The 12327-nt window shown below is 41.6% G+C and overlaps 2 protein-coding genes across 2 annotated transcripts in view; one reads left to right on the top strand and one right to left on the bottom strand.

The window, feature by feature from the left end:
* The window catches only part of sf3b2 (splicing factor 3b, subunit 2), a 59915-nt gene that overhangs the window by 18295 nt on the left and 29293 nt on the right, over window positions 1–12327 (bottom strand). The window lies entirely within an intron of this gene.
* Window positions 1–12327, top strand: part of si:cabz01036022.1 (Fc receptor-like protein 5) — a 91543-nt gene that overhangs the window by 3719 nt on the left and 75497 nt on the right. The window contains exon 5 of the mRNA XM_060875021.1: window positions 2938–3210. Within this exon, the coding sequence (XP_060731004.1) occupies window positions 2938–3210 (273 nt within the window). The remainder of the gene's footprint in view (window positions 1–2937; window positions 3211–12327) is intronic.

The raw sequence follows: 12327 nt of genomic DNA on the forward strand, positions 1-12327 counted from the left end.
ACTAGAGATAGTTGGGCTTGCCTCCACGCACAGCTTGGGCTCTGGAACCCAACTCCTTGAGAGATGCTGGACTCTCTACTACTCTGGAGTTGCCCGCGGTGAGAGGTGGCGGGCTGGTGTGGGCTTGCTCATAGCCCCCCAGCTCAGCAACCATGTGTTGGAGTTCACCCCGGTGAACGAGAGGGTCGTTTCCCTGCGCCTGCGGGTCGGGGATAGGTCTCTCACTGTTATTTGTGCTTACGGGCCAAATGGCAGTGTAGAGTACCCGACCTTCTTGGCGTCACTGGAAGGGGTGCTGGAAAGTGCTCCAACCGGGGACTCCATCGTTCTACTGGGGGACTTCAACGCTCATGTGGGCAGCGACAGTGACACCTGGAGGGGCGTGATTGGGAGGAACGGCCCCCCCGACCTGAACCCGAGTGGTGTTCTGTTATTGGACTTCTATGCTAGTCACAGTTTGTCCATAACGAACACCATGTTCAAGCATAAGGGTGTCCATCAGTACACATGGCACCAGGACACCCTAGGTCGGAGGTTGGTGATCGACTTTGTGGTTGTTTCATCTGATCTCCGGCCGTATGTCTTGGACACTCGGGTGAAGAGAGGGGCGGAGCTGTCAACTGATCACCACCTGGTGGTGAGTTGGATCCGATGGCGGGGGAGGAAGTTGGACAGACTTGGCAGACCCAAACGTACTGTGAGGGTCTGCTGGGAACGTTTGACAGAGTCTCCAGTCTCCAGAGAACTTCAACTCCCACCTCTGGCAGAGCTTCAACCAGATCCCGAGGGAGGTTGGAGGCATTGAGTCCGAGTGGACCATGTTCTCCACCTCCATTGTCGACTGTGCCTGTCGTGGCGGCAATCCCCGAACCCGGTGGTGGACCCCGGAAGTAAGGGATGCTGTCAAGCTGAAGAAGGAGTCCTATCGAGCCTGGTTGGCTCGGGGGACTCCGGAGGCAGCTGATAGGTACCGGAGGGCCAAGCGAGCTTCAGCCCGGGTGGTTGCGGAGGCAAAAACTCGGGTCTGGGAGGAGTTCGGTGAGGCCATGGAGAAGGACTATCGGTTGGCCTCGAAGAAATTCTGGCAAACCGTCCGGCGCCTCAGGAGGGGGAAGCAGTGCCCTGCTCACACTGTTTACAGTGGGAGTGGGAATCTGCTGACTTCGACTGGGGACATCCTCGGATGGTGGAAGGAGTACTTCGAGGTTCTCCTCAACCCCACCGACATGTCTTCCATTGAGGAAGCAGAGGCCGAGGGCTCAGTTGTGGACTCGTCGATCCCCCAAGCTGAGGTCACTGAGGTAGTTGAGAAGCTCCTCGGTGGCAAGGCACCGGGGGTGGATGAGATCCGCCCTGAGTACCTGAAGTCTCTGGATGTTGTGGGGCTGTCTTGGTTGACACGTCTCTGCAACGTCGCATGGAGGCTGGGGACAGTGCCTCTGGACTGGCAGACTGGGGTGGTGGTCCCTCTGTTTAAGAAGGGGGACCGGAGGGTGTGTTCCAACTACGGGGAATCACACTCCTCAGCCTCCCCGGAAAAGTCTACGCCAGGGTACTGGAGAGGAGAATTCGGCCGATAGTCGAACTTCGGATTCAGGAGGAACAATGCGGGTTTCGTCCCGGTCGTGGAACACTGGACCATCTCTATACCCTCGCCAGGTTGCTGGAGGGTTCATGGGAGTTTGCCCAACCAGTCCACATGTGCTTTGTGGATCTGGAGAAGGCATTCGACTGTGTCCCTCGTGGTGACCTGTGGGGGGTGCTCTGGGAGTATGGGGTCTGGGGCCCTCTGCTAAGGGCTGTCCGGTCCCTATGCAGTCGGGGGCTGGAGGGAGTCCGGTTTGGGGACCACAGGATTTCGTCTATGCTTTTTGCAGATGATGTTGTCCTGTTGGCTTCCTCAAATCAGGACCTTCAGCGTGCACTGGGACGGTTTGCAGCCGAGTGTGAAGCGGCGGGGATGAGAATCAGCACCTCCAAGTCCGAGGCCATGGTTCTCAACCGGAAAAGGGTGGCTTGTCCCCTTCAGGTTGGTGGAGAGCTCCTGCCTCAACTGGAGGAGTTTAAGTATCTTGGGGTCTTGTTCACGAGTGAGGGAAGGATGGAGCGGGAGATCGACAGGTGGATCGGTGCATCTTCTGCAGTGATGCGGTCGATATACCGGTCTGTTGTGGTGAAGAAAGAGCTGAGCCGCAAGGCGAAGCTCTCTATTTATCAGTCGATCTACGTTCCCACCCTCACCTATGGTCATGAGCTTTGGGTCATGACCGAAAGGACAAGATCCCGGATACAGGCGGCCGAAATGAGTTTCCTCCGCAGGGTGGCTGGGCGCTCCCTTAGAGACAGGGTGAGGAGCTCGGTCACCCGGGAGGAGCTCAGAGTAGAGCCGCTGCTCCTCCACATCGAGAGGAGTCAGCTAAGGTGGCTCGGGCATCTGTTCCGGATGCCTCCTGGACGCCTCCCTGGGGAGGTGTTCCGGGCATGTCCAACCGGGAGGAGGCCCCGGGGAAGACCTAGGACACGCTGGAGGGACTATGTCTCTCGGCTGGCCTGGGAACGCCTCGGTATTCCCCCGGAAGAGCTGGAGGAAGTGTCTGGGGAGAGGGAAGTCTGGGCTTCCCTGCTTAGACTGCTGCCCCCGCGAAAATGGATGGATGGATGGATGGATGGATGGATGGATGTTTGGAAATCTAAAATATTCTTATTGTGGCTTAATAATAGAAAATTCATAGAATAAATATCTTTAACAACATTTGTACAAAATACTCAATACTATTATACAGTACAATTCTTAATGAACTTTAGGTAATATTATTTTATATACACTACACCATCACTAATTATTTGACTAATCACAGTCTAATGACAGTAGAACCAGAGCTGTATTTATTGCAGTGTTTATTTTGAGGTGTTAATAATAAGATTATGTTTCTGCAGAGAGTCCTAAAGCTGTGGTGACCATAAAGCCTGACAAACATGTGTTCAGAGGAGAGACTGTGACTCTCAGGTGTGAATTACAGGGAGGAGGAGACACTGAGTGGACATACAGCTGGTATAAAGATGACCAAATCTACAGAGACCACAAAACCCAGGAGTTCAGTCTCAACTCAGTTAGAAATGAACACAGTGGTAAATACACCTGCAGAGGGAGGAGACGCAGTGACTATCAGAGCTCAGAGATCAGTGATGCTGTTACTCTCACTTTATCAGGTGAGTGTGTGAGTTTGTGTTATCTTATATATTTTACACAGAGAAATGTAAATTCCTTTTTACAGCATTGACCACAAAATATTTTAACAGTTTTTAATAAGATATTTAGTCATAGTGAGTGTTTTTACAGTGTATTAGTAACAGCATGTCTCTGTCTGTATTAGTGTAGTACTGATTAGTGTGATAAACACTATCAGCCTTTAATCTCTCTTGATACAAATGACTTTGTTAAACAACAATCTGTTTCCAAATCTGTTTATTATTGGTCTTAGACTATTTGGAGCATCTCCTCACAAGTCTCTGTGTATGAGCCATTATAAAAGATACATTAACATATCAGAACAAGCATATTAATATAAATCTATTTATAGTTACAGCTGTAACTACTGAGCTATTGTTTGAAAATAATGTGACCTTCTGATTTGAGCATTGAACTGTGGTGTCCTATAGCATGAAATAATATATATTTTCTTATGTGTCCTGTAATAACTGTTTATGCTCCTATGCTCTTATGTGTCCTGTAATAACTGCTAAGCTCCTTAGATGTGTGAGGCAGGTGAACAGAATCTAAATAGTTTAATTTAAGCAATTAAAGGTTTAGTCCTGGGTTAATTTTTAATGTTACATGCATTAATATACTGCACATATACAGTGTCTTCTTTCTCTTTCCTACAGATGGTGATATGATCCTGGACAGTCCTGTACATCCTGTGACTGAGGGACATAATCTGACTTTACGTTGTTTATTTCGCAACAAAAAGACCCCAAGTTCTGGTGTTGATTTCTATAAAGATGATTCCATCCTTCGCTCCCAGACTACAGGAGAGATGACCATCAGTAGTGCCTCAAAGTCTGATGAAGGTTTCTACCACTGTAAACACCCAGAGAGAGGAGAGTCACCGAAAAGCTGGGTTTCAGTCAGAGGTGAGAAATATTAATTCAGTTAATTTAGTAAGCAATAAAACTGAATGGTATTATAGTAAAATATCCAGTTATGCGGTATGATACAACTCAACATTTATTTATAGAAAGTACATACTTTAGAACTAATCACATTAATATTTAAATCACAGTCAGATTCTGCAGCTCTGTGGTATTTTTGCATGTTGTGTATGATATGTATCTTCATTCGAATCTTATATTTATTAGAGCCTTGTACTAGACTTTCCACAATATTATAATTAATATTTTACTCCTCATCAGGACGGTCACATGTAGGAGCTTCAATGTCAGTGCTCAAACTGATCAGCAGTCTAGTGACAGTTTCTGTGTATCTGCTGCTGACCATCATTCTGGCAGTGAAATGTTTCAGAGCTCGAGGTAAAAACATTTTCAGTCTATTTCACATAATAAACACACTGACAGGTAACAGGACAAATGATTTGAGTTTGTACTACCATTTTACCTGAACATTACCACAATACACACTTTAGTTACAGTATTAAAGCACTAAAATTCAGTAACAGTAATGAATTATAATTAAAGTACAGATGCTTAGAAATAATAGTTCAGTAAAATTAATGAGTATGTAATTGTGTGATTTCTGTATGATTTAAATGACAGGATGTTCATCTATTTGTAGTAAACCATTCCAAATTGTTTTGTTAATTAAAAGAGAGTTTTATGTATTTTTTGTTTGTTTTTTGAATACATGTGCATTTTCATTTTACGTTCATGAAATATGAAAACAGTCATCATTAGGAATTGTATTCTAATTGTATAAATTCTATTCATCATTTGTCAATAAAACCTGTTTTCTTTATTTTATAGTTCAGACTGATGAAGACACCCAGAATGCTGTTATTGAGGAGTGAACAAGAAAAAATCAGATTTTAGGATTGTGAAATAATTTTGATGTCTCACATTTAAATACTTACTACCAGGTGTTTTTTCTTCTGAAGTTTTCACACCTCTTCATGGGGTTATGAATTATATTAATGCAGTGTACATTAAAATTAACTAGATATTAAGATCACATCTTTAATTCATCTCTACTCTCTATCTAGTAATATTTGTCTTCATATAACTGGGTAAAATATTTTATAGATTAAGTAAACTTAATAAAATTTTGTACAGATGCCATTGGCAAACAGAATGTCATCTATGTACATTGATAACTAACTCTGATCACTGAGGACAGGTGAGGAGGTTTATTGTTAGTTTATCATCATAGTTCATGATTAAATGATCTGACACAAAAAAACAAAGTCAGTGTTTTCTAGTTAGGCATCTGGACTTTTTAGCACTGTTAATAGTCAATAATATCTTTTAATAGTCAACCATTTCTATTAATAGTCAATAATTTACAGATTTTTTACAGAAAATGTTTTGAAAGTGGTGACTCAGGGCTTCAGTCTTTGCATTGATCAGAATGTTGTCAGTTTAAATCGCATCATCTCGAGCAAAAATCATCTGTTCATCCCTTAACTGCTCTTTTGTATCTTGTCTCAGCTGTAAGTTGCCAGGAAATTTAAAATGAAAATGTTTGGCATTTAAAAAATATATATCAAGTCAAGAGTCAAGTCAAGAAGCTTTTATTGTCATTTCAACCAAAAACGTTTATTTTTACCATTTCAGTACAATGAGACAAGGTTTCTCCAGGATCATGGAACAAAGAAAGAGCTATAATAACTTAGTAAGTTAGTCCTAGCCACATAAAGTATATAATATATTACAAAACATTTCTATTAGAAATACCAGTATCTTAACTATAATGCAGACCAGGGGTCTCATTTATAAAACTGTGCGTAGGATCCCTACTAAAAGTTTACGTACGCCCAAAATCCAAAAATGGCGTACGCCAAAAAAAAAATTTGATTTATAAAACCGTGCGTACGCACACCTCTAAGCAATGTTCCCTTTATAAATCACAGATCACCCACAGATATGCGTACGTGAACCAGCCTCAATCCCGCCCTGTACACGCCCATTTTGAACCATAAATAGTCAATGCAAATCACTGCGTGGGCACGAGAGTGGACCTCGTTATAATGAGTTTCCTCTGAGCTCTGTGGGTTTAAAAATGGGGTGAGGAGCCAGCGTCTCAGGGGGTAGCCACTGTCGCCTGCAAGTTATAATTATATTAAAAGCAACATTGTTATAATTATATTAAAAACAAAATTGTTACAGTTTCTACTTTTTAATATTGTTAAACTCACCAAGAAGCCAGCCATCATGTACTGCGCCTGCATTTAGTCTGTTCCCTACACTGCTATGTGTCAAGATAAAGGAATCATGTGTTGAACCAGGCCAGCGTGCCACAATGTTTGTGAGGGTCATGTTGGGGTCACATATGATTTGCACATTAATAGAATGCACATGCTTTCTATTAACATAAGCAAATTCATTTTCAGATGGTGCCCTTATAGCAACATGAGCGCAGTCAATGGCGCCGATTACATTTGGGAAACCAGACATTGCTAGACACTGTTCTCGCACAGTGTAGGGGAACCTGATGTATCGACTACCCATATTAAGTATACCATTCAAAACGACAGATATTATGGCACTCAGGGACGGCTGTGATATACCAGACCTATAGGGTGAGATGATAGATTCCAATAGAATTATTTCATATACAAAAAGGTCTTAGACACAAAGTTGAGGATTGCTTATAGTTTTTTTTATATAAATAATTTACCTGTCTGCCAATTCCCGCTGGAAACAGCCGGTTGCCAAGAACCCCAGAGTGGTGAGGACTTGTATTTGGACTGGGATGGCATGGTTCTGGCGTGTTGCCATCTCTAATACTGGACCCAATTCAACACATAGATCTAAGAGCACAGCTCTAGGAATCTAAATCGGCTTATAAGCCAGTCATCATAATGGGCCAGGAAATCATCATGGTCCCTGAAAACTCGTTCTCTCCTTATTCTGCCATTGGCGTAATCCTCCATTAGTGCCAGCAGTGCCATCATGAAGCATTACATACCCGGGTCACCGGAGGATTTATATGTTTCTAGCAATTAGACTGATCGTTAACACCTTGACAAAATCACAGAATTAATTTGTGGGCAAAAATTTAAGACGAAAATGTTATAATGAACACATGCTTCTTCATGACGGTTTTGTAATGAACACCGTAATAGTTAGGACCGATGATGAGTAGTGATTGTGCTTCATGACTGTATTGGCAGACTTTGACATTTTATGATATACAGTATGTGCATTAAGGAAAATATTTCGTTTTTACACTGTGTTCTGCAGTTCTCTAATAAAAGGGTATTTTATGCTATTCTGTATCACATGTAGTCGCGCCATCTCCTCCTGCGCTCCCGTTGTGGACAATGTGACTGTAAGGCAGCGCTGATTATTCATTCATTCATTCATTCATTCATTCATTCATTCATTCATCTTCTACCGCTTATCCGAACTACTCGGGTCACGTGGAGCCTGTGTCTATCCTCAGGCGTCATTGGGCATCAAGGCAGGATACACCCTGGACGGAATAGCGCTGATTATTATTATTATTATTATTTTTAATACATTTTGAATTACGTTTGGATTTTACTAGATGTATATAGCCTAAAACAATCGGCACAAATAACACTGTTGGATTTAATCCTCATGATAATGTGGATATAACGTATGAAATGGAGTGAAAATTAAATGTCATTAATTCTTATAATCGTTCTTCTCACATGTATTTTCTACAATCTAACTTCAGTTCACGACCTCACCATCTGTGTCGCCAATTCCCTTTGTCTCCAGAATGTGCGTACGCACGTCTCAAAGTTTGCTTAAAGGTGCGCACATTTTCCCGTCAAGTTTGTTTTTTATAGATCACAACCTTTGCGTGGGAACTGGCGTACGCACGTTTCCGGCCCCGTTTTATAAATGAGACCCCTTGGTCTGTCAAAAGGCTTTGATATTATAGTTTTAAAAAGTAAAGTTTTCCTTGGCTTTCTTTATTTCTTTATTTCCATGTTCTAAAGAAGAGAGATTACTGTAAACATACAATACATTGCCTCGATGTGTGTCATCAATGTGTATAGCCAGAAGGTGTCGCTGTTCAGTAGCGTTTCAAATAACAACTGTTTTTCGAAAAAGTCGGTTCAAATATGTAAATTTGCTAGAAGGCTTTGTTTAGTCCTGTTTACTGCCAGTTTTTATGTTAAGTCCACTTTAATATTGGGTTTGATGCTAAAATGTAACTTTAGGAAAATGTGATATACTTTATTTATAAAGAGTGATTAAAGAAGCAGGTCTTTTAGTGACCACGTTAGAAACTGCAGTGTAAATATATACAGGGTTTTATGGGGAACATCAAGACTCTAAGACCATAATGCATACTTTATTTTTTTTGAACCACTCCACAAATTGCACTGTCCTAAGTCCTAAGATGCCATGGATCTGTGACGAAGTGGTATGAAGAAAGAGACACACGATATGCAAACCCTAGAGACTAACAGACAATGCCACCCTGGGACTTTCACCCAGGGAACTGTGAATCATTTCACAATACTCTAAGGATCACAGGTCCATTCTACCAATAAATGAACAAGAGATGTGGGTACAAAAATAAAACTTCAGTGCTGTGTCAGTGATCACACAGCACATGGTGCACAGAAACACGCTCAAGAAAGAAGAAAATAGTCAGCCCTCTTGGCCTTTGGGCCTACAGCGCCTGCAGGGAGTACACAAAAGAGCAACAACATAAGTCAAAATTGACACATGCACCCTTAAATTACACCCTTAAAAAACACGCAAAAATGGATAAATGAGGTTAAAAAAAATAAAATCCAAGGTAATCAAGTCCATACGACACAATTAACACACGAGAAAAACCAAATGAACGATTAACAAAACTCAAGGGGAAAACCCAAAAATATAAATCAGACTTCAGGCCGAACATTGGAGATAGGCCTACAGTAATAAGCACATTATCAGTGTCAGAGAATTGTAAGAATCTATATATAAATGAAAAAACAATTAAACAATTAAAAAACACACAGCAGAAATCCCCCGGAACCTAGTGAAAAGATGTCATGCGCATTAAGTGTGATTTAGATGTATAAAACCCAACACACTTAAATAAATACTATTACACCAAATTCGACAGATGCAGAACAGATGAACATCAGATACCAAAAGAACACTGACAGGGAGATACAAAACAATTAACTAAACACTACACCGCCTGGCCTCTCCGATGTTTGAAAGCTAATGTTGACATTTGAAATCACCAAAACAAACACGCCCCTAACCCAAATGGGTCCCACCCCTGTATTGGTAGCTCCGCCCAAACATACGTACGTAACCCAGGCAACTAATGGAAAGAAATGTGTCTTTATTATAGCTGAAGGGAAGAACAATACAATTGCAGATAAACAAACAAGCAAAAATGACACACAAGCATAATCATGCAAAGGATGGCATATATTAGTTCTGTGAAACAAAACAAAACCAATGTTACTCACCTATCGAGAAGGAAAAAAAACACCTCTGCGTCTTAAGTAAAGTAAAATATTCACAGATCGGAATTCCTGAGTCAATAACTCCTGAGCTAAACGCTGTTACTAGCAAAACGCGGTTCTAACTGCCGCTCTACATTACTACGATAGAAAAGAGGTGTTATTTGTGTAGTAACAGCATTTAGCTCAGGAGTTATTTACTCGGGAAACTCCAATCTGTAAGCATGCGGCCAATCTTCCCGCTCCTTCTGTTCTCTCCAGCGCTGGAAAGCTGATCCTATATTAACACGGGTCCTACTTCTTGCCTTACTTCTTTGCTTTCTTTCTTCGTTTTTATCCTCCACGTCAAAGTTAAAACCGCTTTCTGCTAAGGTCACACATGCACACTGAACACTCTCTCCGCCCATACTGAAAAGACCCGCCCCTTTCTGCTCATTGGCTACACATTTGTTTTGATTTTTGTTTAGTTAGTCGTCCCGACTGTTTTCTGAAGCATTTCTCAAAAATCGGAGACCCTACCTTTAAAATGAATAAAACAATCTCACATACCTGAGGATAGACAGTCTGTCGCAGCGGAGTTTGTTTTAACCCCTTTGCCTTTGTGAATCACTACAATAAAAAGTATGTGCTGCATTAACATATTGTACGACCACAACAAAACCATTTAGCCATGCTGCTACTGTACCTCACAGGTAACTGAAGGTATCAGGAACAAAATAGAACAGCAGCGCAGTACCACACCAGCAACTAGCCAGCTGCCTCTGTTGAACACAGAACCAGAAACCATATTATTATTATTATTCTTTCTTGTGTTCTTGTGATCTCGTTATAACAATGCATGGCCTCTTAGGACTTATGTTAAACAGTGAAAGTAAACTGTTTACTTAAACTTTTTTTGCACAGTATATAGTTTATTTATTAAGTAAAACCTGTTTTTGATCTAGTTTTTAGAGCATACTCATTTGAGATACACACATTTTTGACAAAATTGTTGGTACCCTTCGGTCAATGAAAGAAAAACTCACAATGGTCACAGAAAAAACTTTAATCTGTCAAAAGTAATAATAAATAAAAGTTCTACGAATGTTAACCAATGAAAGTCAAACACTGCTTTTCAACCATGCTTCAACAGAAATATTTAAAAAAATAATCTCATGGAACAGGCCTAGACAAAAATGATGGTACCCCTAACTTAATATTTTGTTGCACTGCCTTTTGAGGCAATCACTGCAATCAGACGATACCTGTAACTGTCAATGAGACTTCTGCACCTCTCAGCAGGTATTTTGGTCCACTCTTCATGAGCAAACTGCTCCAGTTGTTTCCGGTTTGAAGGGTGTCTTTTCCATACGGCATGTTTCAGCTCCTTCCAAAGATGCTCAATAGGATTCAGGTCAGAGCTCATAGAAGGCAACTTCAGAATAGTCCAATGTTTTCCTCCAATCTTGGGTGTTTTTAGCTGTGTGTTTTGGGTCATTGTCCTGTTGCAAGACCCATGACCTGCGACTGAGACCAAGCTTTCTGACACTGTCCAGCACATTTCTCTCTAGAATTCCTTGATAGTCTTCAAATTTCATTGTACCCTGCACAGATGCAAGACACCCTGTGCCAGATGCAGCAAAGCAGCCCCAGAACATAACAGAGCCTCCTCCATGTTTCACAGTAGGGACAGTGTTCTTTTCTTGATATGCTTCATTTTTACATCTGTGAACATAGAGCTGATGTAGAGTTTGGCATATTCCAGTCTAGCTTTTCTATGATTTGTTTTCAACAATGGTGTCCTCCTTGGTCGTCTCCCATGTAGTCCATTTTGGCTCAAACAACGACGGATGGTGCAATCTGACACTGATGTTCCTTGAGCATGAAGTTCACCTTGGATCTCTTTAGAAGTCTTTCTGGGCTCTTTTGTTACCATTCGGATTACCCGTCTCTTTGATTTGTCATCAATTTTCCTCCTGCCGCCACGTCCAGGGAGGTTTGCTACAGTCCCATGGATCTTAAATTTCTGAATAATATGTGCAACTGTAGTCACAGGAACATCTAGCTGCTTGGCGATGGTCTTATAGCCTTTACCTTTATCATGCTTGTCTATAATTTTCTTTCTAATCTCCTGAGACAACTCTTTCCTTCGCTTCCTCTGGTCACCATGTCACCAGACAACACAGTGACTACTGTACCTTGTTGTCGTGCCTCGAGTACGTGTCTCTGCTTCCTGTTTTTTTACGGTTTTAAACCCCGTTTTGTTAAGCTGTCCTGCATTTTGTTAAGCTGTCCCCCACGTTGCTGACAAAAGGATTCCGACAGACCAAGACCCAGCAGGGTAGCTTTAACTTGGACCGGCCGATTATGAGCATTTTTTTCGGTGGATTTTTTTTTCCCCCTGGTCTTCGTGGTCACAAATTAGTTCAAGCTAATGCTAAGGCTAATGCTAACCTTAACACTAATGCTAACGCTCATATATGTGGTGCAGCTTGACATTAGCAAAGCTAGCTAACTGCTGTGCTAACAAATTTTCAAAATGACCAATCAACAAATATCTCCTACGGTTAATAAAATAGATCAATTCTAATACATTGTGCAGTGTTTACAGGGGCCTTTTTAAACCTTTTTTAAATTCAATACATTTTCAATTTTCTTAATGAATACAGCTAATTGTTAAAATAATAAAAGTGTCTACGAAATGCTGAAAATGTGTGATTGTGTC

The sequence above is a fragment of the Tachysurus vachellii genome, chromosome 7 (assembly GCF_030014155.1).
Source record: "Tachysurus vachellii isolate PV-2020 chromosome 7, HZAU_Pvac_v1, whole genome shotgun sequence".
In the NCBI taxonomy this organism is placed as follows: Eukaryota; Metazoa; Chordata; class Actinopteri; order Siluriformes; family Bagridae; genus Tachysurus; species Tachysurus vachellii.